Source organism: Palaemon carinicauda, chromosome 19 (genome assembly GCF_036898095.1).
Source record: "Palaemon carinicauda isolate YSFRI2023 chromosome 19, ASM3689809v2, whole genome shotgun sequence".
Lineage (NCBI taxonomy): Eukaryota > Metazoa > Arthropoda > Malacostraca > Decapoda > Palaemonidae > Palaemon > Palaemon carinicauda.
In genome coordinates, this window is record NC_090743.1 from 9382629 (window position 1) to 9410128 (window position 27500).

The window sequence follows — 27500 nt, forward strand, 5'->3', positions numbered from 1 at the left end:
ATCATCACCATATTCCACCTTTGCTCATGTTATCGACGCTGTTATCGGTAATTGATATGTCGAGCCTATGGGGCTCTTTCTCACTCTTGGAGTCACAAGGACATTAAGGACATATTGTTGTAAACTAAATCAAGACAAAAATATTGCTGTCAAATTACAAAAAAAAAGAGATATATTTTACAATCCCTTTCTATAATAATATTACCAAATGTGTAAGTTAAGTAAATGAGTATGTTATGTATGAAAGTATGGGTACACGTGATGTAAAACTAATTATAAACATATGAAAGCATATATGTAGACAGGTTGCCAACACATATTTTTAAATGTGAAACAAAGTTGTCTTTGGCCAAACTTCCTTTAAACAAGTCAAATTATTTCCCGTTTTCCGAGATACAAATTTGCTATTTTTTCCAAATGTTTATTTTTTCGATACACAGACTTAGATTGCCAGACATTCCGCCTAGATCCAGTTTTGTTTGAACGCCTGCCCTTCATAATCTCACTTTATTAATAATATCTACCGTATCAGTGTATAACTCTACAGATAAGAGTCATCCCGAAGAGGACAAATCACTGCGCACATAGCAAACTCTTCTATCACCAAACTGATAGAAACCGAATGAGCATACAGTTATAATAATCTTTGGCGACGATAATAACAGAACAATGGAGACTTTTTAATCTAGTTGTCTGTGATTCACATGCTGTTTACCGGTTCTTATCACGAAGACGTAGGGCAGAAACAGTCAGTGTATTCACATTTGTATCCTTCACAAAAAAAGTTGAATTTCAAATGGAACCTTGTTACCAGGGGTTAGAAGCTAGGTGATGAGGGTATTAATGTACGTGTGGGGTCTTGGTAACTTTTAAGTTGGGTTAGGTAACTTACGGAACTATAAGTTTGGGGTGGGGGGCTGTTCCAAGGTTAGATTAATATACTATGATATCTAAACTTATCCTGAAGAATCTTTGAAAAGGAGCGTATGTTATATTGAAGAGCTCCCATAACTATTATACCTTTGCCACTGGCTCTTCTGTTACAGGTCGATTTCTGAACTGATTCTTGATAAATCAACTCGAGAAAGATTTGATATATTTCAAGTTTCCTTTCATACTTAACAGTACGCAACATGACTTTTATACGAGAGTTATTTCCAATTTAAAGACAATATGTTTCACGAAAAATAATTACTTTAGTGACGGACATTTTTTCAGATCTTACAGAACTATTTTTTTACAATTCTAAATCCAAGTGGAAATTCTATTTGTGAAAAGACATTCGTATAAATGGAAAAGAAAAACAAACATTGATTTCAAGACGATGGTACAAAATGCCAATTTTCAAAGAGTGACCTTGTTAGGACAAACACAGAGAATGACAATTATAAATTCTTATCAGCCGCCCCCCACCACAGAAAAAATAAATTATCTAACATTTTCAACACTACATCGTTGTTTACTATACTACAATTTATGACAAGTTTCCGAGAGGACATAGTTAACATATCGTCACCCTCATAAACTAACTGCCTAAGTCATTTTCTTCACTTGTTGAGAAATAAAAAGAAACCTCATTTCCTAATTCTTTATATCATTGTCTTGAGCTTCAATTCACAAATTCTTAACAGAAGAATTTGTGAATTAAAATTTGTTAATTGAAGCTCAAAATAATGATATAAAGAATTAGGAAATGAGAAGGTTTTTTTTATTTCCCAAGTGGAGAAAATGACTTAGGCAGTTAGTTTATGAGGGTGACGATATTTCTCCTACTATCATCAGATCTGCTAATGACTACTACTGTCTGAAATTTACAATATGGATCAAATGTTTTATAAATCTACTTTTCTTGTTTTAAATACCAATAACACATCTAATGGCAAGCGCTGGTTGTTGTCACTGCTGCCATTGCTGATCCAACTTAGAAGGAACAAGAAAAAAAAATTCTTATGATAAGGATAACTAATGCAACGGCAGGGGTTTTATCGATGGGCCGCCTGCTCATGGTTAAAAGATTTCTTGGCTAAGAGCTCTGTCTCTCATATATCATTATAAAAAGACAGTTTGATTGCTTCCACGGAAATGCTAATGACATTCACTACTGTATTAGCCGAGTTATCGGTCAACGTCGCGGCCACCAACTGCAACAAGGCTTGTTCGTGGTTTTGCCTGTTACATCAAATTAGTTTTAAAGGCTCCGAGGCCCTTTTAAGAGTGGGTGAAAAAAAAAATGTTTAGGTCCCATGTTTAAAGGAGGTAGTGGGTAGGAAAAAAAAAAATTGTGGATGACAATTGAAGAGAGATGGTAGATTGATGGATATAGATATTTGTATGTGAGTGTTTTCTTCTTAGGATAGGCATCAACTAAATGTTCGCTGGTTCTTTGTATTCATAAATGAACATGGCCAACCACCATCATACATATACATATTACATTAAATAATTTATATGAGTATATAATTATGTATATAATATATATATATATATATATATATATATATGTGTGTGTATATATATACATGTATATATATATACATGTATATAATATATATATATACATATATATATATATATATGTATATATATATGTATTCAAATAAGCCATATATATTTTTTTGATATATTAATGTCTGGATTCTCTTTCTTCGTGGCCGAATGGGTTAGTCACTGTCTATATAAGCTTGCCGACCAGGGTTCGATTCCCGGCCTGAGCCAAGCTCTTGTCTTTGTGTGATTTCGCCTGGGGCTTTGATCCCGAGGTCGTTAAGAGAATCCAGACATTAATATATCAAAAAAATATATATGGCTTATTTGAATATGAAAAAACACGTAAAAAATGTGCAAAATTTATCATATATATGTATATATATATATATGTATATATACATATATATATATATATATATATATATATATATATACACACATATATATATATATATATGTATATATATATATGTATATATATATATATATATATATATATATATGTATGTAAACCAGTGTATGTAAAATGTTGGCCGTTTATTCATTTATATATCATTGAATAGAGCATTTAATTGTTTACTGAATGCCTGGGTGTTTGCTATATATCCACCTGTATAATCATATACAAACACCTATGCATACGGCTATATACTGTATGTGAAAGAGAAGGGGACCAAAAACACATTTTAACCATCCAATATTCTTTTCAAAAGTCCACGTTAAGAATCTAGACATGACCTACTGCTCTGAGGTAGAAGACCAACTTGTAACCTATCATTCACTGTCAAATTTCTCTCGTGTTGTTTTGTTATGTATTAGACTTTAGATACCAAAGTTTTATGTAGCTTGTAAGTACTAGAGGGGTTTGTTTTGTCAATATCATTTTATAACAAAAAAATATTTGTTTAGTTCTTTTGTAACTTTAAATAGGTTTAGTATTAGCCAGTATCAATTTCCTTAGACGTAAGTTCTCTTAAAAAAACCTTATTTGTACACAAAAGTTACTTGCAATAATTCAAGTAATGATGATAGATTTTGTAAAAATAATACAATAAAATTCCTTGAAAAAAATGTCTGTCTTTTTAACACCCCCTTCACCAACATGCAAAAACAATGAACGACAAAGATTTGGTTAAGATCATACAGTAAATAATAAAACCGATCAGCCTTGGCAGATAAACTCAATATGTTAAAGAGGACAAAATAAACTTAAAACAGGATTCAATGTTTTAAGAGTAATGGCCAACATACCAAAAAATAATTACGAAATTTTTATTTTTGCTACGTATTAGGGAAAAGTTGCGATGAAATTTGTGTAAAGCGTCTTTACATGCCTAAAACTTTGATATCAGGCTCATATGATGTAGAAATGTTTACTATTCTTCACTTATAAAGCTTGAATAAAATTATAGAAAAGCAGTACGTAACTAAGACATAAAATAACATGATATACAATAAGATAAAGGTGACACGCCAGCCATTAAAAAAATAAACTCGATGTATCTTTATTCAAAGAAAAATATCTGTATTTTGTAAGTGTAAAACTATAAAATTCGTATCTTGGTTATGCCAATCAACCGAACTGACCCAAAGCAAGCATCAGATTATTGGAAAAGACCAACACTTATCTGGTGTCAACAAGAGATTAAAACTCGCCTCCTTGCTCTTAAGCCCTTGTCATTTACCAAAATAAATTATAAAAGTTTTCTGTTCCAACATTTAAAAAAAAAAAAAAACGTAAGCCAATTGATAGGAACTTCCTTTATCAGAACAGATCCACAAAATAGAACTTTTCGAATAAGCATCTCATGCTTATTAGGTTCCTAATTAAGTTAGGGCAAATTAGGTTGGGGACCGAAAGGATCTGTCTGTACCTCCACCTGGGGCAGCAATGGTGCATGTGGCTCCTGCAGTTCTACCAGCAGAGGACTAAATAAGGACTAGGACATTAATTGAAGATTTTTTGAAGAGAAACATAACATCAACGTAATGAAAAAATATCTTAAAGATGCTAAACCACCCTGTACTTCCCAGTCTTGGAGACCCAGATGAAACAAAACCATCATCCTCACCTTTCATCAACAAAAAAAAAAAAAAAATAATGTTGAGCAGCTAAGAAGACCTCGACAGAATGAGAAAGGCTCTTCATGAGGTGTTGAAGCTATCCACCATGCTAGGTCACGAAGATTTAATGTAAAGAGTAGCGAGATATAAAACTGAATAAGAAACTAGAAGGAGACTCAGTAGAGTGCAAACCTCCGCCGCGGCAGCTTATTTCTCGACCTTTAACCATAACATGTATTAATTGGCGCGGATTTTCACACACTCAAAAATGAACCAAGTTTGAAGGCTCCGAGACAATGACGTCCAAACTTATGGCTGATTACGTGAATTGGACATATTGCTTGAGCGTGACCCTGACCTTGACCAACCAAAATTTTAAAATTTCCATCTTTTAACATAAAAGTTAATCCCTGTACGTTTCCTTACTTTACGATTAAAATTCCAGCCAGAAAACTGTTAAAAAACAAACACACACACACACACAATACAAACGGACGAAAACATAACCTCCTTCCAACTTCATTGGCTTAGGTAATGATAATAAAGAGGGACACTCGGTAGAGTGCAGACCTCCACCAGGGGCCGCTTATTTCTTAACCTCTCGGACTGATTTTGGAAGTTTTGCTCGTTCGTGACCTTGACCTTTGATCTTCCAAAATTTAATAATTTCCAGCTTTTTGCACAACTGTTTAAAATCCGGGCGAGTTTCATTACTTTACAAATAAAATTGTGACCATATGGTTAATGATCAGAATTTGACCTTTTGCTTAACCTTGACCTTGGACTTAACCTTCGACCATAACGATGTCCAAACTTATGGCTGATTACGTGAATTGGACATTCTGTTTGACCGTGACCTGCGACCCTGACCTTCTAAAATTTAATCATTTATATAACAGTTAATCCCTGCAAGTTTCATTACTCTAAGATTAAAATAGTGGCCAGGAAACTGTTCACAAACAAACACACAAACGGGCGAAAACACAACCTCCTTCCACCTTCGTTGGCGGAGGTAAAAAGTGAGTAAATATGCAGCAGTCCAAAGAGGATGGTTGAAGGACTTCCGCCTCAAATCTCTAAAGACTATGGAAAGAAAGATCTCCTGGCTCAATTTTCTTTTCCACCCAACATTCCAAAAACTGGAATGACCACTTCAGCACGAGAGAGTCCTTTTGATGTGAGAGATGGTACTTTCCAACACAGAAAATTAAATTAAAGTGAAAAGATGTTACAATGGTATATATCAAACATATTAATAGGAAGACAAGGGCCAAGAGAGAGACAGACCCCAATGGTGTATGTCCCACCAACTGCCACGCTGCAGACAGACTATTCTAAACTTGTAAACTTGATTCTTGAAACTAGAAAAACAAAGTACTTACAGGAAGAGAGGATATATAACGTATCTCCCAAAAGTCGACAATCCCCAAGGGTGATGGGAATTATGGACCTATAACAATAACATTTGTTGTGATGAGAGACCTCCACAAGCTGCTTGTATGGGAGCTGGTGGAGATTGTTCTCATTCAATATGCAACCATGAGACCATTTTATTGTACTGAGATAAATTACAACACCTTTATCATCTGGAAGCTTGAAGATCAGGCCAAAAGAAAATTTGAGGGACTTTAAATATCCTTATGGAATCTAAGACGGGGTTCGATTCCATCGTCAACCCAGCATTACTAGAAGCCATTAGCGAGCCAGAACTAGACGACAGCAAGGTAGTATTTGACAAGCTCTAATAGCACTATCAACTCTCAATTTAGTTACTCTAATGTAATCATCATAAGGAGAGTGATGCATGGAGATCCCCTCTCCTTTCTAAAGTTCACTCTGGCAATGGACAAAATTCTAGAATCTTCCCAAGAGTATAGGTGTAATCCCCATGGGACAATTAATAAAGTATATAGAATTTGCAGGTAATATTGTTGAAGTGGCAGCAACTATGGAAGAGATAACGCCGACACTGTATAAAAAGAATAAACTTTATACGAAAACTTATGTCGGAGCCTCACAAAAAAGAATGGGCCATTGTGGGAATTGTCGGAGATAAAAAAGAGAGTACCACAGATAACTAAACATTCCATTACCAACAATAGGACATACCAGTCTTCAGAATTGAAGAATGTGACAAATATGTTAACACTGAAAAATGGAGTAAAGTTATTAGCAAATTAAAAGCAAACTTGGAAATAAAACCAACAAAATCTCTGGGCTCTCAAGGTATTGCTGTCACCTTGTTTGCAATGTTTAGCCCTACACAGAAAACATAAAAAAAATTGCAATTTGATAGCTTTAGTCATTGAAAAGAGGAAATTCATAAGAAAATTCCTTTCTTTAGCCCCAACCATACTGCTAAGATAATTTTATACTTTAGTCACATGGGATATAAATTTAACCTAAACGCCAAATATAATCTCTAAATATTACTAATGGCTTAATAAAGCCATCGACACACAAGTGGCTTAACTAGTAGTGAGCTAACTACTACACCTGCAGTCATTGAAACAAATCGACTGTTACGAGATTGTATATGTTAGTGGATGAAAATTACCCAAAAAGGGGGACTTGGAGCTCTCAATCCAGGTGGCTCGAAGTTCATAACTACAGTATGAAAGGATGCGCTTACATCATACAAACTACAGCAAGGACTCTTCACAAATCTTGCAAGGAAGCAAATCGAGCAGCCAGTGTTATCTTGGCATCAATAACCCAAGGATTCTACACCATATCTTCCATATACATCCAACAACAGCCCCAGAGAATAAGGTGGCAATACGAAAAAAACATAAAAGCAGTAGATTTTTTACACATAGTGGACAAAAACATTCCAACGAGAAGGAATTCAGAAACCAGACTTCATATGACAAACCATGCATCAAAGATGACGAACAAAGGCTTGGTCGATGTTTGTTGAATGTTCAAGAAGTCAGCAGCCAACATTGAATTTATGAGTATCAAGGTCATTGGAGGACTAACCATCTATGGGAATTATATAGCACGTCAGGTTGTGACGTGGATGATGGATGTTCCTACAGAATTGTGAGAGGTAACTATTGGGTGGAGGTTGAAAAAGGGCTAAGTATAAGCACCAAGACAGAAAATATCTAAATGGTGGTGTTGTAATGTTGTGAGTATATGCCCACAAGGTTTATACTCGTTAAGAGACAGGATAAAAACCTAGAAAGTATTGTCAGTGAACCTGAGACATATGGGTATACTTTACTAATTGTACGGTCTTACTCGTCCTGAAATCTCAATTTACGTTTACCACAGAAATCCCACCAAGTTGCTAGATATAAGAGTAATTTCCCGCAAACATCGTTAGTTAAAAAAGCTTAGAAACACAAGGTAAAAAGTTAAACAATATATGGCTCAATTCTTTGTGATAAATCAACTTGAATTTTTCGATGATCTCTTTCACCCAGACCCAGGGAACTTACTTTCACTAAAATTCTGTTAGCATTTCATATCGAAACTAACTCGACTCATACATGACATCAATTCAAAACGTCAATAAGTTTCAACATGTCGCCAAATCCATTATGCTCTTCTTCTGTCATTTGCCTTTCATCACGGAATTTACACGTCATTTACCAATAATTAATGACGAATGCCATTCAAATCAATCACATGACCCCCTCTATGATTTGTCAGGTAAGCGGTCGTAACTTTCTAACTGGAATTGGTGGGATTTGATTTTAATTGCCTTCAATTTTTAGTTAGTACTCTCGTTCGTTATTAGAAATGGAGAAAATAACGTTTTGGTATCTGAAGCTTCATTATTGTACCGAAATAGCCTACTAGTTTATATTAGGTTATTAATGCTTGAGATGGCATAGGTAAGAAAAGTATATATCTCAAAATCCATTAATGTTGAAATAATCCAAACCGAAAGTCCCTTGTTACTGTTGGGTGGTTAGGAAAGGGAGTCTTTGATTCTTAAATCCCTAATTTGACATATTAGGGTTACCACATTCGCAGAATTTTCCCTCGTAGCATAAATATTATTAATTTCAATCTTTGGGTAATTGCTGAAGGAAAATAAAAAAATCCCCGAATTTAAATATAAATGATTAGCAGCTCTAATATCATCCCATTGCAAATCTTAAATTTAAAGTCTTTTTCGGGTGAAAGAAAAGGGTCGACATTTAATTAACAAGACTTTTCACATATCATAAGTAGTACATTCTACTAACAAATACGGTTACTATAGTCCTTTTGGGGGAGGGGAAAGGATGGCATGAACTTTGAGCATAACATTTAAAAACAAATTTAATTTTATATATAAAATATATCCCAATTAAAAAAATAAAATTAAACGTACGAAACAATTCTACTACTGATGACACCGTTTGGTTTGGGAGGAAAAACTGGGAAGTTACCTGGTAAAATGTTTAATCTCCCATAACCCAATCTTATAACAACAAAAGACAACCATAACTAAATTAAAAATGTATAAACAAATCGCTGTAAGTGGAAAACCAGGGGACGCAATGACAGTGATCAATGAGGAAAAAGTTTCGTCAGAGAGAGAGAGAGAGAGAGAGAGAGAGAGAGAGAGAGAGAGAGAGAGAGAGAGAGAGAGAGAGAGAATAGCTTTCAAATGATTAGAGCATTACCTCTACTATGCCCTCCCGTTTTGATGGTGTTCCAATAATGTTTATGACGCAAACAGACAAAGGTTTCATTTCAACACCCCCAATCAATCTCTCTCTCTCTCTCTCTCTCTCTCTCTCTCTCTAGGAGACCTGCAAGAAATAATCTCTCTCTCTCTCTCTCTCTCTCTCTCTCTCTCTCTCTCTCTCTCTCTCTCTCTCTCTCTCTCTCTCTCTCGAAGAGACCCGCAATAAACAATTAACAGCCACGCTCCTAATTCACTGTTCTGGTGGACAGAAGCATTCTCAATTTTCATGAACGAGCTCACATCAGGCACCCTTCCTCCCTTAGCAGAACAAAACTCGAACGTGGATACTCGAATTGTCATCAATCGTCCATTTCCTATAATAATTCCTGTTTGGCGTGATATGAAAGTATCATATAAATACCCATTTTACATACTGACAATTATATTTCAGAGAGAAAATGGTCAAACATGCAACCTCCCAAATAAAAATGGACAGCAAGACTGCACACGTAAGTATTCGTATTTTACACGGATATAGCATTACACATGTGAAATTGAAAGGTACTAACATATGTACTTAAAATTCACAACTTACTGTTTATAGAATATGTCCTTTTCATCGATATATCACAACGTCACTTGAAATGGCATGAGTATCCTAGAGTTGCCATGTCCATTTTCTAAATATCACTCGATAGCAAGATTAAGGTGCAGATTCAGTCCGAAGTAGAAGAACGAAGCGTTAAGAATGAATTAACAACACTACCTTCCTCACTACACGCTGACACGAACACCACAGACGTTTTCAAAGTAAGCATTAAATTCCTTAAACTACGTAGTTACCAACACTCCAACAGTTGAAAACTAGACGTGTGCTGCTGAACACATATATTCAGTGAATATTTCGACAGCTGCAAAGAATGCTATGCTTCTCGGGGTTTCTGGTTGAACTACATTTAGTAAGTGAAGTCTTTGATAAAACTAATGCTATATGAATAACTCCATTATCGTTTGTTTGTCTGCTTATTCACTTACATTATTAACAGTCATATTCTACCCGTGGGGCCTGGGGGTGGGGGAGAGTGGAAATATTAAGCAAACACAATCCTTTGCCTATTTTAGCAATCTATACGAAATGAAAATTCTGCCACTTTTAAATCTTGCAATACATGAAGTTCCAGCTAATACAAATGTCATAAATCGAGGTTTAAATCATGTGACAATATTTTCTGTATAATATATAAATATAAATAATTTATAAGAATAAGTAAAAATACGATTAAAGACAAAAATGGCGATACAAGTAAAAAGTCTGAGAACCTTATAACAAGAGGTGTTTTTCCTTAAAGGTTTAATAACTGGATGAACGACAAGATGTAAGGGAAATTAAATTTCGCTCTCACATTACCGTATGTCTTCTTTATGTAATTTACTAAAATTTACATGCTATACAAGTCATTATAAGATTTGGTTATAACCCTTTGTCCTAGGTGTCACCGCTATCCTTACTGGCAGCCTAAGGCAGAATCCTTTCCTACGGCAATAAATCAGTCTAAATAGGAATCATCATCATCATCATTATTATTATTATTATTATTATTATTATTATTATTATTATTATTATTATTATTATTAGAGAGAAAAACGAAACAACCTGAGGGATCTGATTAAAAAAAAAAAGTAAAAAGACTGCAGCGCTTTGTATAGGTATCCAAAGAAATATGCGTATTCTTTATATATGGAAAAGAAAAATCTAGAGAAATGCCCGTTTGGGTAAAAGGAGAAGAAAGATGAGATTGGATTTTCTTATGGATGCCCAAAGATTAAAACTTTTCTTCTTTACCATCAAAAAACAGGAAAAAGAGCCAGTCCCTAAAAGTAGAAACCACATGATAATTAAGGCAAGATAAGGGTAACAAAAATAAATATGGCATGATCCACAAAATACACTTCACGGCTTTAAATGGATACAAACGAATCCACGATCTGAATTGAGGTTGTGATGACACCGACATTATCTCTTTACCAAAACAGCCTAAGAAAATTAATGCTGAATGACAGCACGTTCAAATCAATTTACTGAATTCTATAGGATAAAGAAAATGGGATTGTTGCCCTGAAAATTAGAGGTATTAAGGTAAAGAAGACGAAATTACAGGAATATTTGTTTCCTGGATTAAAAAAGAAAAGAAAAAAAAGAAGGATCGAGAAATTCACCTAAAATCATTTTACAATCGTTAAAATCAATAATGTTGGCTACAAATAAGAATAAATGCGTCAAATTATTAATGCTAAATAATAATAATAATAATAATAATAATATTAATAATAATAATAATAATTGTCATTATTATCTCTATATCATTGTCATCTTCACAAATTTCACTATTATTATTATTACTGTTCTTATTAATATCATTATTACTATCATCATTAAAAAAAAAAAAATAAAAACCTGCCTCACCTAAAAGACATTTTACTTTCGGAGCAAATTCATAGGACAAAAATTATATATAAGATGGTAAAGAGAAGAACAAACAAATAAATACGGCAACTTTACTATATAATTCATGCAAAAACAGTTACAAAATCAATGAAAGTTAAAGCAATGGTGCAGAATGCTTCAAGAAAATGTTACAGCTACTCTCCAACTTATAAACACTGGTATTACTTATACAAGAAAATTGATTCTGCAATTTTGCATCCAAAGGAATGGTAGATTGCAATTAACGGGTGGTGTTGTTAGAAAAAAGGTTGTTGATGCTCATATTATTATTATTATCATTATTATTATTATTATTATTATTATTATTATTACTTGCTAAGCTACAACCCTAGTTGGAAAAGCAGGATGCTGTAAGCCCAGGGGCTCCAACAGGGAAAATAGCCCAAGGAGAAAAAGAAACAAGTAACAAAATTGAAATAAATATTTTCTATATAAATTATAAAACCTTAAAAAAAAGAGGAAGACAAATAAGATAGAATAGTGTGCCCGAATGTACCCTCAAGCAAGTGAACTCTACTCCAAGACAGTGGAAGACCATGGTACAGAGGCTATGGCACTACCCAAGACTAGAGAACAATGATTTGATTTTGGAGAGTCCTTCTCCTAGAAGAGCTGCTTACCATATCTGAAGAGTTTCTTCTACACTTACTAAGAGGAAAGTAACTTGAAATGCAAGTATTGAGCTACAAAGTAATTTCCTGATGAAATGGAGGTTGAGAAAGATGAGATGTATGCCTCCCAGTGACTGTATAAAATCATAATCACCATTTTTGGGAAAAGGGTTGTAACGACTTCAAGCAATGTTGTAAGGCTAAATATTAGAGGAAGCTACTGTCATTCAGATAGAACAGATAATGCATGTGGATGCACTGAAATATCTTTTTTTCACTGATATCAGAAGTTACAAAGTATAGCTAATTCTCTAGCAGTATTAAATTACAAGCGCTGTAGAAAAAAGCATGGTATCTAAAGGCAATACCAACTATATACGAATATTCAGTCATTCTATGAAGTCTTTTTTTCTAGTCTTACCTACTGTATACCATGAGAACCTCAGAAAGGGACTGGGTTATTCTGGTGCCATTTACTCACTGGAATTTAGTCACATACCTTGCTGACTCTTCTAGATCTATTCCAAATTCCATGTTGGGAAGCATATACTCCTTTTTTAATTCAAGACCTCATGTAAGGTAACATTAACTTCCTTATTATTATTATTATTATTATTATTATTATTATTATTATTATTATTATTATTATTATTATCACTTGCTAAGCTAAAACCCTAGTTGTAAAAGCAGGATGTTGTAAGCACAGGGGCCCAACAGGGAAAATAGCCCAGTGAGGAAAGGAAACAAGGAAAAATAAAGTATTTTCAAAACAGTAACAACGTTAAAATCAATATTTCCTGAAAAAAAACTATAAAAACTTTAACAAAATAAGAAGAGAAATAAGATAGAATAGTGTGCCCGAATGTACCCTCAAGCTAGAGAAATCTAACCCAAGACAGTGGAAGACCATGGTACAGAGGCTATGGCACTACCCAAGACTTATATTCAAGATCCCATGTAAGGTAACAGGATGCTTTCAAGGTCAAACACCTTGAAACCCACGAGATAGAATGAACGCCTCTAAGGCGACTATGCCTCTCAAGGCAATGAAAAGTTTACTATACTTCTTCAACTCAGGATGGATGTTATACATTTACTACAACCCTTTCTTTTCAAGATAAATCAACCTTAATATTCATCTTCCTATTCCACATGCTTTTACTTCTTATACTCTTATACAATAAAGCAATTCATCTCAAAAGATTCAGCTTCCACACTTCATTTCGATAAAAGTGTTCATTTTACAATCCTTTCATACATTCTAGCCAGAGAGAGAGAGAGAGAGAGAGAGAGAGAGAGAGAGAGAGAGAGAGAGAGAGAGAGAGAGAGAGAGAGGAAACAAAAAACTAACTCGGCCATCACTTTTTTACTCAAATTAATATAATATAGTTATGTACTCCTTTATCAAATACCACATACCTACGAAAAAATTTCGTGTTAGTGTGTTATAGGTATATATCTCAGTACTACTATTCAACGTACATTCTATTGTGTACTAAATTCGTCAAGAGGTATACAAGAATAGAATGTCGAGTCTTTGTTTACTGTGTAGGCTATTCTATTGAAAAAGGCTGCCAAGTATAAGAATTCAATTTAATCCTAGATGTCCCCTCTGTAAGAACCATGGCATGCTTGTCTGTTGTATTATGTTTATCGAGCACGCAGTGTACAGCCGTACAAAGAGCACAGTTGCATTATTCTCTAAAAGGAGTCACGGTACAAAATCGTTACAACTCGTCGCAGCCCGCAGTGGTGTTGTCTTAGGTGCCAAGAGCTTTGTAGGCTCTGGAAGTGTTTACAGCCGTTGCCATGGTGATCACCGCACTGGTGCTGCATCGTTTTCTTTGATGGCAGAATTCACGTTTTCTCTTAGCACAGGACGACGTCAGGGAGCTGAGGTCGGAGTGTGTGAGAGGTTCGGTGACAGACTGGAAGAACCGTTGCACAGAATTTCCCCTTCTTTCCCCCTTTATGATTTGTGTGAACTCTTGACTCCCCTTTACGTGTGCCATGTCTTGGTGTATAGACCGAAGATTTTGAAGAGCGGAAACAAAAAACCACAACAAATACGTCCTTCCTCCAGCGGTAGGAGCTGAATCCTCAGCTCCAAAGAGATGATCTCGGGGAGCCCAGCTAACACCCTGCTGCCAATTGTGAATCGTTTGTTTCTTAAAGCCTTCTGACGCCTGTCTCTCCAAGTAAAACCTCTCCAAGTAAGTCTACTCTTGGGAAGCATTCGTTTAGTCTCAACCTCTCTCTTGGGAGAGGCTGTGGTGTCAATCTTTGCTTTCTATCAGGTCAAACAACCAAATGGAAATACTGGTTCGTCTCTAACGCGAGTATCCTAAGGAAAAGATTAAAAGAGTGCGACGCGAATAGAAAACAAAAATCAATAGGGGCGGTGTTTGTGTCTAATAACGAAGTAACGTCAACCTTATTGTGTTAGTGTTTTAAGTGTTAGTTTGGCCATGGGAGTCAGTGGAAGGGAGACAGGATTTTGAACTGGAAGGGTGTGGCCTTGCCCAGTGTCATCTCCAAATAAAGCGGATCAATAAAGGTCTCTTGAAATGTAACTCGCGATAAAGAAAAAAAGTAACGGTGAGTTGGCTTTTTTTACTTACATTACAAAATGATTCTCAATATTTTATTCATGAAATGTTAACCCAACATGCTGTCATAATGACTTGATATTTGAAAGTGTCTCTCAGTGGACACTGAGCTGATTTCCATTTTCCCAGCAATGCAGTTGGAGACTTTGTTCATTCATATATTTCTAACGAAAATGTCTGGCATATTTTGTCGTTGATTATATAATTTTATGCAGTTATGAAATGTATTGATTCTATTACTTATGACCATTAACTGCCATGTCATCACCACCATAAAACAACAAATCGAAGAAAATATCATTTATATTCTGGGTATAACCATCAAATATCATCAATGATCATGATTAAAAAACAAGAATACTTAAAAAAACGACCTAAGCATCGTCACCAAGAACCAACTCCTACTGCTATTACATTCCTGCCATAAACATTTAATCATCATTATGGCTGCTTAATTCGCCTTTCATAATTATCATAACGATAGAATATCCTTTCCTTAAGATCCTTCGTGTTATCTCCTACTTGTGAAATGTGGTTGACCTACAAATGTGACCTTTTCCTGATGTGGGAGAAAAGTTCGATTTGGTGACCCATGATTTTACGATCCCTCGGAAAACCTGTTATCATACATGATCTATTTTATCATAAATACTAATTACATACGAATAAAGGGACAAAGAAAGCAGCAAAGAATAGTTAAACCCAAGAATAAGATTTTATTCACTGATTATATAAATCTTTTATGATACACATATTGAATGAGAGGCAGAATGAGTTTAGCATCGATGGAAATTGCATAACACGAGAGTAAATTCTACTATGATCATTCTCTTAAAAGTATCGTGACAAGCAAATGGAAGGTGGTGATTCGAATGATTCAAAACATTTAAACGTTTAATGACTTTGTTTCGTGCGTTAATTGTTAGCAAGAATTCAAGTCATATTGATGAAACGCCAATTTTTTAAAAGAACTCAACCTAAACCATTTTGTTGACCTAAACCATTTTGTTGACCTAAACCATTTTGTTGAAAGTCATATGGAGACTCTTATTGTAGGATAGATTAATACAGTTCATTTTCACAGAATATCCATAGTAACTAGGTTTATAATAAAACGCTTCAAGTATGAACTTCCTCGAAAAATGCTATTTTAGACATAAACGTAGATTTTTGAAATGCAATAAATGTTTATATCCCTTTCCTTCAACTAATTTCGAAGAGATTAAACGAATTACAAATGGCATTTTATAAACTTTTCTTGGTAATTATTATGATGGCGAAAAAAAAATGTCTTACAAATGATCTAATTTTAAGCCAGCTCATCCGATGAATCGCACTAAGCTTTGAATTGTAAATAAAAATATAGAATTACGAGACTATTGATTAAAAGCAGCGTTCACTAATAAAATTTCTTTGTATATTGTACTAAAGAGAATCACAAATTAAGTTTTCAGAAGGATTTGAAGAAATGGAGATGAAAAAAATCGCATTGAAACCAAACTGCAATTTTATATATACCCTACAAAGAAAATTATATTTTTAGGTTAATTTTTAGTTTTCAAGGGTAGTATAGATTTTTTTTTGTAACCATACAAAAGTAAGGAAATGGCCATACGAGTTATATTTTAAAATTAATGCAATTGATATTTAAAAATTTTGTATGACATATGTATTAAAACGGGAAAAATATATGGTAAATCATAGCTTAAGAAGAATGACACTTACCAGATTTTTGTTAATTATTAATAAAAGAGAAAAAAAAAACAAGGATAAAAATCATGCAAGGAAAATACACTCTAAATCAAAAAGTGTACAATGAAAATTAGGAATAAAAGCAGCAAAAATCTGAATATTTCATTGTGTATACTTTTCTGTATATAAATAACAGGATGTTTTTATCTTGTGTGTCTACTCATGAATATAGGAAGAGGATTCATACGTGCATGTGTCTGTATACAAATGAACATATGTATACATATACACGCACATACATATCTATATATAAGTGTGGATTTGTATATCCTTACATGAACTTGCAATGGGTCATACATGCATGTATGTACACAGAAGTGTACATACAGACGCATGTTAAAATCATACAAAGGTTTGTGTAAGGTATATATACATAGCCGTGTATGGATTTATGTATCATGAGTAAAACTAGGAAGTTACTGCACATGTGTGTGTATGAATATGTATATATATACATATATATATATATATATATATACATATATATTCATACACACACACATATATATACATACATACATACATACATATATATATATATATATATATATATATATATATATATATATATTATGTGCAGGCATTTGCAAAAGTAATACATACAAACATACATGATGAGTTCATGCAAAAAGATGGTGGTACTTGCATCCAGTCTATACTGGGCGTGCATGTGGCGCCCATGACACTGGGTCTTCTCCCTTTATGACCCATAAACTCCAGAGAAAGGCGTTGCCGCCCCCCTCGGGCGGCTTACAGTGTTACAGCCAGCTAAGACTCGCATGCAAAAAAAAAAAAAAAAAAAAAAAAAAAAAAAAAAATCTATAATTAAAATGTCTTTACGGAAGACGTCTTAATACATTTTTTCTTTGCCTTTTTCCTTTTTATTTCTATCGTTTCTCTTTGCCAAAAATGAATGCAAAAAAATATAAAATTTTCTTTTTATCATTGGAGTGTTTATCTTTAAGGTTCAGAGGTAGGTTCTATGGTAAAAACTTTCCGATTGAAAAAGGAAAACGAATTCTGGTGTACTGGTTTGTTTGATTTTCTGTCTGCCTGTGATAATGTGTGTTGTTAGTCTTAAGTTCTTGATAACCAAAAAGGAGGATTTGGTGAATCTTGCATTTTGGGAATCTAGACTGGAGACTTTACCTCCAGAAAATCAAAACTGTCTACAAACAGATTTTTTTTTTCTATTTCATTTACGTCCTGTACTTCATCTGAAAGACGGACATGGTATGGTTGGACAAAGGGAATAAGCAAGATAATTGTGGCTTTGTTATGGGAAATTTCAATTCTTAATAAGGATAGTTATTATGTGGATAGATCCAGAGAAAGGACTATGTGCAATTCCTACCAGAATTGAAGTTTTGTGGGGCAATCTGATTTTAATTTTATGTAGGAAAATTAATTTAGTTCCTTGTCAATCATCAAGACAAGAGACTTGAGAACACGTTCAAACAATGCCATGTTACATAAAAATTTCAATTTTAGTAGTGATAATAAACTGGTCCTTTAAGAAGTCTTTCCAGATATAAAATTTCCCATAAAAAATCGGAAAAATTGTTCTATAGATTTAAGATAAGAAATCTCGCAATGAAAAGGCTAAATACCCCCATATATCATATTGCAATAATTACATGTGTGAAATGTGTACATTTGGAAAATCCCTACATATCTTTCGTAGGAATTTAGGTGCAATAATTTCTCTACTTGTATCAAACTTTCAATTAACCTGATACTTTCATAATCTTTAAATATAAGTTATTTACACCCATGGAAATTATGTCATTAACTACAATTACCTACATCTGCTCATTATATACTTGATCACATGTACAACTTCCCGTCATATAATGACATCCAATCAAGATTTTCCTTTATCTAAAACCTGTTATAATAATTTCCATTACCCTCGAATTCCCTACTAAAATATTTACAAAATCCAACCAATCCCTTTGTCAAGCCTATGTCCTATTCCTTTACCAGCCCAAAATACAACAAACCAATTTCAAAACCATACATGTCAGTCTAACATGAGTATACCCATTGCAAATCTTTTAACTCTTTTATTTTTCTATGGTTCTTTACATTTACTACCAAGAACATTATTTTACTTATCGATCTGGTCTACAATTTATATTTCTTCATGGCATTTGATTAATAGCAACTCAACATTCATCATCCGTCTTCATCAAGGCCTAATGAAATATAATGCTCATCTGACTTCATATCATTAACCAATAAACACCAATAAAAAATCGAAGTTAAACCTCACCTAAAATCAAAGTGTCTTTCCACTAATAATAAAATACCATAACAATACACGGCTACTTTCACGCATCACAATATACAGTAGTGCTTTTCTTTGACAATAAAAGAAAAAAAAATGAAACGAAAATGAGGACAAAACGCAACAAGATCAATTCCTGATTCAAAAAGTCAGTCAGTCCAGAATATCTTATCTATAAAATATGGTTATTCGTGTACGACAGTAGATATCTATTTATGAATTTAATCCCTTATGTTTATCCTTTCCTTGTTTGAAAATATAGAATATAACGGAGTATGCATGCATTTATGACGGTAAGGGTTAAACATAAATATATACGTAATTAATAGTTTCATTATATATAAACTGAGAAAATTACATTTCATCCAAATATTCAATTGGAGAAAGGGTAGGTGTACTTGGTGACTCGAATACAAAAGTGATAGAAAACGAGATAACATATTAGAAAGGTATGGAATTTCAGAAGTGAATGAAGATGCAAAGAATCCTGGGGAGCTACTTTTCCCTAGGGGATTGATTGTTGGAAATGTCTGGGTTCTTAGTACGACTGAGGAAGAGTATGTGGTGAGGAAAAAGAGTTTGATAAGTTATGTCATAGACAAGCGGGTTGATTGATGTACTGGTAAAAAAAAAAACAGAGTCTGAAGGTATATGTGGTTGTTACTTGGTTGGAATGAAAAAGAAAATATTCAGGTTTAATTGATGAGAATTGGCTGAAAAAGAGGCACAAAAAGTAATTAATCCAATGCCTAGCCTCTAAGTTGAAATTCATAACCCTACCCTATCATAATTAGATTTGATTGTTACTTGGTTGGGATGAAAAAGAAAGTATTCTAGTTTAATTGATGAGAAAGGGCTGAAAAGGGTGCACAAAAAATGATTAATCCAATGCCTAGCCTCTAGTCTAAAATTCAAAACCCCTATCCTATCATAATTAGAACTTGATTGCTACTTGGTTGGAATGAAAAAGAAAATATTCAAGTTTAACTGATGAGAATGGACTGAAAAAGGGGCACAAAAAGTGATTAATACAATGCCTAGCCTCTAGCTTAAAATTCATAATCCCATCCTATTATAAATAGATTTTATTGTTACTTGGTTTGAATAAAAAAGAAAATATTCAAGTTTAATTGATGAGAATGGGCTGAAAAAGGGGTACAAAAAATGATTAATCCAATGCCTAGCCTCTAGTCTAAAATTCAAAACCCCTATCCTATCATAATTAGAACTTGATTGCTACTTGGTTGGAATGAAAAAGAAAATATTCAAGTTTAACTGATGAGAATGGACTGAAAAAGGGGCACAAAAAGTGATTAATACAATGCCTAGCCTCTAGCTTAAAATTCATAATCCCATCCTATTATAAATAGATTTTATTGTTACTTGGTTTGAATAAAAAAGAAAATATTCAAGTTTAATTGATGAGAATGGGCTGAAAAAGGGGCACAAAAAATGATTAATCCAATGCCTAGACTCTAGCTTAAAATTCATAATCCCATCCTATTATAAATAGATTTTATTGTTACTTGGTTTGAATAAAAAAGAAAATATTCAAGTTTAAATGATGAGAATGGGCTGAAAAGGGGGCACAAAAATGATTAATCCAATGCCTAGGCTCTAGCTTAATATTCATAATCCTGTCCTATAAATCTAATGAAGAAAGAGTGTTTGATGAGAAGAAAGTGAAAATAAAATAAAGGGTGTAAATAGTGAAAAATGATGCGGAGGTATTGTCACTAGCATAAGATGTGAAATTCTCAGGTAGGGTCACAGAGGCAGATGGGAGAGTTTGTGGGTCAGAAAAGGTAGAAAGGGGGAGCAGCACAAATGAGTGTGTGAGTTACAGTTAAAGGACTAAACAATACACAAAAGGCTGAAGAAGGAAAATAGAGAAAAAATGACAGAAAAAGGTGGGACATGTTAAGAAAAAGTAATGCGGCTCTTCAGGGTAATAAATACAGAAAAAGGCCCAAATGCATAAACCTTAAAAAATACAAACGTAGAAAATGTATCTGAAGAGAATGGGTTCTATGTTAATAGAGAGTATTTTGATTATTTGCTCTGAAAGATATAAGGGTAAAAATTAAAAATTTATGAGTGGAATTAGTTCATTCAAACTTAGGAATGCTTGTTAAAGTAGATGATAAAGAAGTCGAACATGAGAAGAAAGTCTGAAGAATGGAAAAGGCACCAGGGTTGATGGGATACGAATGAGATGGTATGGTAGAGTTTGTGAAAGGTGGATTGAGTGTCCAGGTATATCTGAGTGAGGAAACGATTCTAAAGAAATACACGAGAGAAAAAATAGTCTCTCTGTAAAGTAAAAATAACAGAATTGATAATAAGAGTTACATAGGCATAACTTTACTTAGTGTATAGAATCATTTTGATTGAGACAGAAAGATATATGACAGTAGAATTGATAAAGGGGAAGAGTGGAGGTTAAACCAAAGAGAGTGTGGCAAAAAAAAAAAAATTGTTGAATAGAAGTTAGAGAAGTTTGTGCAAAGGTAAAGAACTTCATTGCCATGAAATGCCATAGCAATGGGCAAACTGGAGAGTGTAAGGATGCTAAAAGTAGTTAGATATTTTACTATGATTGAAGTGAAGTACGTTAGAATGTGTGGATGGGAGACTGATTGGTTGGGGGAAAAGTAGGCCTGAGAAAATTGTTGTGAGCCATGGCTCCATGTATACTTAATATATTTATGAATGAACTAACAAAAGAAATCAAATTAAGGATAGGGTATATATATATATATATATATATATATATATATATATATATATATATATATATGTGTGTGTGTGTGTGTGTGTGTGTGTGTGTGTATGTGTGTGTGTGTGCAAAGTTATAGGATAAAAAGGATTTTGCAAATAAAATGGATTATTTCTTTTCAGATAATGGAAAATATATTCGGTGTGATTATGTGTACTTTATTTATTATCACTAGTGTTTCTTGGACTACACTGATTATCCAATTTTCAAAACCAAAAACACTGGAAAAAAAACTAAAAGAACGTAAAAAATACGTTACATACAAATAAAAAAACGATAAAAAGTAAAAGAATATAAAAAAACGTTACATACAAATAAAAAAAACGATAAAAAAAGTAAAAGATTAAAAGCATAAGACACGCCTAGCAGTTCTAAAGAAGGATGCCGAGTGACTGACAAGCGGGCTTCGGGGTCCAACGAAAACTCACGAAGGGCGTGGCAGAGGAGTGAGAGTTTAAGGAAGATTCTATTTAATAAATAGATATTACAGAATTATTAAAAGTTGGTTGTTAGAGACTCTCACCAGTAATTCGAAATCAGCTGGGGGGGGGGGGAGAGAGAAAGGCAATATTCCTAGCAACCTTCATTCTAGAATGCTCTATGAAAATAGAGGTGCGACATCTTACAAAGACATCTTTATATGAAATAAAATGATTATAGGTTGAAAACCCCTTTATTTATCATACGCATTTTTCCTTTTTGGATGGAGTGGTGCCAAAAAATACAGCCTTCTCAGCTTGGGGAGGAAATACATGACCCCGCCCTTTTTCTTGACTTGACCCTTTCACTGACATTGGTCACTTGGTCAAAATTTGAAAAAGGGAAACATCTTTTAAAATCACCCAAAGTAAAGTAAGTAGGTATTCATTGGAAAGATCATTATGAGAACTTTCTAATGAATATCAACAAATTAAGGTTTGCATGGTCTTGAAAGATTTTGCTCCATCGGAAGTTTTATTGTGTTCACTACTGGCAACGAAAGGGTTAAGAAGACGCTACAATTTAGCTACAGAGAGTTAATTTTTATTTACGATTAGTGGCGCTGCCACGTTTCCCATGGAGCCATTCAGTCTGTGTCAAAGCTGCTGAAATAAAAACCCACATCTTTAAGGTTATCAGCTTTTTCCATGGATAACAATTAATTTGTTTTGAGTTTACAGAAAGAGCTCTAATCAAGTCTTAAGCTTCTTCAGCTCAAGTATAGTACCAATTTACAAACGGTTGGATTGCTGGGAGAACACTGGGAGCGATCCACAAGCATAGCAAATGTGAACCAAGCAGTACACCACTAAGCCACAGTATTATATGCGATAATTTCACGATCTAAAATGTGAAGTGGGGTACGCTGTATTGTCTCTTTGTACACATGCATATTGTATACACTGCCATGTTATTATTATTATTATTATTATTATTATTATTATTATTATTATTATTATTATTATTATTATTACTAGCGAACCTACAAACCTAATTGGAAAAGTAGGATGCTATAAGTCAAAGGGCCCGAACTGGGAAAAATAACCCACTGGGTAAAGGAAATAAAGAAATTGATAAACTACAAGAGAAGTAATGAACAATTACTATGAAATATTTCAAGAACAGTAACAACATCAAAATAGATCTTTCATATACAAACTATAAAAACTAAAAAATAAACAAGAGGAAGAGAAATAAGACAGAATAGCGAGGCCGAGTGTACCCTGAAGCAAGAGACCTCTACCATAAGACAGTGGAAGGCCATGGTACAGAGGCTTCCCATGACTAGAGCACAATGGTTTGATTTTGGAGTGCCCTAGAAGAGCTGCTTACCAGAGCTAAAGAGTCTCTTCTACTCTTACCAAAAGGAAAGTAGCCACTGAACTATTACAGTGCAGCTATTAACCCCTTGAGCGAAGAAGATTTGTTTTAATCTCAGTGCTGTCAGGAGTATGAGGACAGAAGGGAATAAGTAGGCCAGACTATTTGGTGTATATGTAGGCAATGAAAATTGTGCCATAACCGACAGCGGGATCCAATGTAGTACTATCTGGTCAGTCAAAGACATATTAACTCTCTAGCGGTTGGTAGTATCTAAACGGGTGGCTGGTGCACTGGCCTATCTACTTCATTGTCTATTACACAATTTCCCTGAAGCGGATTCTCTCACTGATTTATGAAAAAATGTATTCAATAAGAAAAAAAAAAATCATTTGCAAAGTCTCCTTTCCTGACAGAGTATTACTTAAAATCAAATCAATAATAAGCTGAATAGTTTAATAACTAACATAACTTGGTACATGGAAATTTGTAACAAATCATAATCAAATGATAGTGATAATGAATTAACTTTCTGGTCTAGTTAAGGCTACGTTTCAGCTCAAGTTTATAACTTAGCACAAGGGTAGCACAATATAATAATAAGAAAAAATAAAATAATCAAATGACCGAATGTAAAGGTTAAAATGGTTTTCAGGAGGCAAGGGAAACATTTCCCCCAAAAGACCAAAAAGGGCGTGGCATTTTAAATGCTGAGTACGTTAGACTGATGTATGTGACCGACGTTCAAGAACTTGCCGCGTTAGAAATTCATCTTCAATTTCTCAGTACACTTGCTTTTATATCAAATAGCCTTATATTCACTTATATATAGCGTAAAGACATTGGAGAATTGTCGGGATAGATTATAAAATTTCGATAAATTCCCAGGATGAATATCTTATTTTTATTTCTCTATATTCAGCTATATATTAGTTCTACCAAACTTCAGTCTCCTTTACTAATACATATGTAAACCTATCACTCATCTAAGACAAAAGGGGTTTTCCCAAAAGTTATATGAAATAAAGGCATTTGCACTACTAAGTCAAATATGTATTAAATTGGCGAAGGGGAGGGCTTTAAGTGTAGTTTAAAGTTCACTCATGAGTGGCAGAGGCAAGGGACGGGACAATGCCCTAGAGAATGGCCATATAGTACATATAGTAGATATGACCCCTCCCCGTCAAGCTAAGACCAGGGAAAGCCAGGCAATGGCTCCTGATAACTCAGCAGGTACTGTATACCTATAAGCTCCCCCATAACCCTTATCCATAGCTGACAAGCATGGTGAAATTGCAGAAACTACTATAAACTATCGAACTTGAGCGGGTCTCAAACTCCAACCCAAAAGATTGTTAGGCAGGGACGTTTCTAATTATACCATAAAACCTTTTTAGCAGGGGAAGAAAGAGAAGACGATGCATTGATCAACTAAGAAAATGTGCCGGTATGGACTGGCTATAAAAGGCCATATACAGATGGGAGTGGAAGGACATGTCTGAGACTTTTGTCCTGCAGTGGACTAGCAACGACAGATGATGATATGTTACTTGTCCCCCATCCTATTGAATGGGCGATATCGTAAGGCTGATGATGTAGCTCACTGACTCTCTTTGCAGAAGCCAGGCTAACAGAAAAACCGTCTTCCAGGTCCAGTCACGGTCTGATGATCGACTAAGAAGCAGTTCGAAAGGTTTGTTAACTGCTCGAGTTAGAGAATCGGAAATTGAATGGGAAGTACAAATAAAAAAAGGTGAAAATGAAGGAGAACCTGGGAAAAATTCTACAACCTTTTGGATTTCTTCTACCAGAATACTGCAAAATTTCTCCTTTTTTTTTTTTTTTTTTTTAAATCGACTTTCAGTGGGCCTTTGTAAGAAGGTGGTTTGATGTAAATTAAAAACCTTTATAAGTATGAGAAATGAAATATACAATGTATACAAAAATAAAGAGAATAATTAAATAAAACAGCATTAATACGAAAAAAAATAAAGTTGAGTAACAACGATTAAATAATATATTAGACCAATAGGTAACACCCAAAAATTAAAATTACGCTCCTCGCAGTCAAGTGAAATAAAAATATACAAAGCAAAGGAATAATATACAAAAATATCATGTTATTATTATTATTATTATTATTATTATTATTATTGTTATTATTATTATTATTATTATTAGCTAACCTATAAACCTAGTTGGAAAAGTAGGATGATATAAGCCCAAGGGCTCCAACTGGGAAAAATAGCCCAGTGAGGAAAGGAAATAAGAAAATTAATACACTACAAGAGAAGCAATAAAGAATTACAATAAAATATTTCAAGAACAGTAACAACAGCAAAATAAATCTTTCATATACAAACTATGAAAACTTTTAAAATAAACAAGAGGAAGAGAAATACGATAGAATAGTGTGCCCGGTGTACCCTCAAGCAAGAGAACTCTGCCCCAGGTCAGTGGAAGACCATGGTACAGAGGCCAAGGCACTTCCAAAAACTATAGAACCATGGTTTGCCTTTGGAGTGTCATCCTAGAAGAGCTTCTTACCAGAGCTAAGGAGTCTCTTCTACTCTTACCAAGAGGAAAGTAGCCATTGAACAATTACAGTGCAGTAATTAACCCCTTGAGCGAAGAATTGTTTTAATCTCAGTGCTCTCAGGAGTATGACAGAGGGGAATATGTAGGCCAGACACAAACTAAAAAAAGGAAGAGAAATAAGATAGAATAGCGTGTCCAAGTGTACCCTCAAGCAAGAGAACTCTAAAACAAGACAGTGGAACACCATGGTAAAGAGGCTAAGGCACTTCCCAAGACTAGAGAACAATGGTTTGATTTCGGAGTGTCCTCCTAGGAGAGCTGCTTACCAAAGCTAAAGAGTCTCTTCTACTCTTACCAAGAGGAAAGTAGCCACTGAACAATTACAGTGCAGTAATTAACGCCTTGAGCAAAGAAGAATTGTTTTAATCTCAGTGCTGTCAGGAGTATGAGGACAGAGGGGAATATGTAGGCCAGATGATTCGGTGCCACTGAACAATTACAGTGCAGTAATTAACCCCTTGAGCGAAGAAGATTTGTTTTAATCTTAGTGTTGTCAGGAGTATGAGGACAGAGGGGAATATGTAGGCCAGACTATTCGGTTTATAGGCAGCCAAAGGAAAAGTGAGCCATACCCAAAGAGCGGGATCCAAAGTAGTACTATCTGGTCAGTCAAAGACATTATAACTCTCTATCGGTTGGTAGTATCTAAACAGGTGGCTGGTGCACTGGCCTATCTACTTCATTGTGTATTACATAATTTTTCTAAAACAGATTCTCTCACTGATTTATGAAAAAATGTATTCAATAAAAAAAAAATCATTTACAAAGTCTCCTTTCCTGACAGAGTATTATTTAAAATCAAATCAATATTAAGCTGATAATTTGATAACTAACATAACTTGGTACATAGAAATTTGTAACAAATCATAATCAAATGATAGTGATAATGAATTAACTTTCTGATCTAGTTAAGGCTACGTTTCAGCTCAAGTTTATAACTTAGCACAAGGGTAGCATGATATAATAAGAAAAAAAAGAAAATAATCAAAAGACCGAATGTAAAGGTTAAAATGGTTTTCAGGAGACAGGGGAAACTTTTCCCCCAAAAGACCAAAAAGGGCGTGGCATTTTAAATGCTGAGTACCGTACGCTGATGTATGTGACCGACGTTCAAGAACTTTGGCGTGTTAGAAATTTATCTTCAATTTATCAGTACACTTGCTTTTATATCAAATAGCCTTATATTCACTTATATATAGCGTAAAGACATTGGAGAATTGTCGGGATAGATTATAAAATTTCGATAAATTCCCAGGATGAATATCTTATTTTTATTTCTCTATATTCAGCTATACATTAGTTCAACCAAACTTCAGTACTTCAGTCTCCTTTACTAATACACATGTAAACTTCACTCATCTATGACAAAAGGGG

At 34.1% G+C, this 27500-nt stretch overlaps 2 protein-coding genes and 1 long non-coding RNA gene across 6 annotated transcripts in view; 2 read left to right on the top strand and 1 right to left on the bottom strand.

Annotated features, from left to right (window-relative positions):
* Nucleotides 1-940, top strand: part of LOC137658433 (uncharacterized) — a 33086-nt gene extending 32146 nt beyond the window's left edge. Inside the window, exon 5 of the mRNA XM_068393140.1 lies at nt 1-940. This exon is cut by the window's left edge and continues 87 nt beyond it. Coding sequence (XP_068249241.1) covers nt 1-51 — 51 coding nt within the window. The 3' untranslated portion in view covers nt 52-940.
* Nucleotides 1-9891, bottom strand: part of LOC137658436 (uncharacterized) — a 70912-nt gene extending 61021 nt beyond the window's left edge. The window contains exon 1 of the long non-coding RNA XR_011047329.1: nt 9777-9891. This is a non-coding gene — a long non-coding RNA (uncharacterized lncRNA). The remainder of the gene's footprint in view (nt 1-9776) is intronic.
* A 4297-nt stretch (nt 9892-14188) lies between these two features.
* Nucleotides 14189-27500, top strand: part of LOC137658435 (uncharacterized) — a 92980-nt gene continuing 79668 nt past the window's right edge. For 2 of the 4 annotated variants that reach the window (XM_068393149.1, XM_068393147.1), the window contains exon 1: nt 14189-14896. The gene's annotated coding sequence lies outside the window, so the exon portion shown is untranslated. The remainder of the gene's footprint in view (nt 14897-27500) is intronic. The other 2 variants (XM_068393150.1, XM_068393146.1) reach the window with 1 other exon arrangement.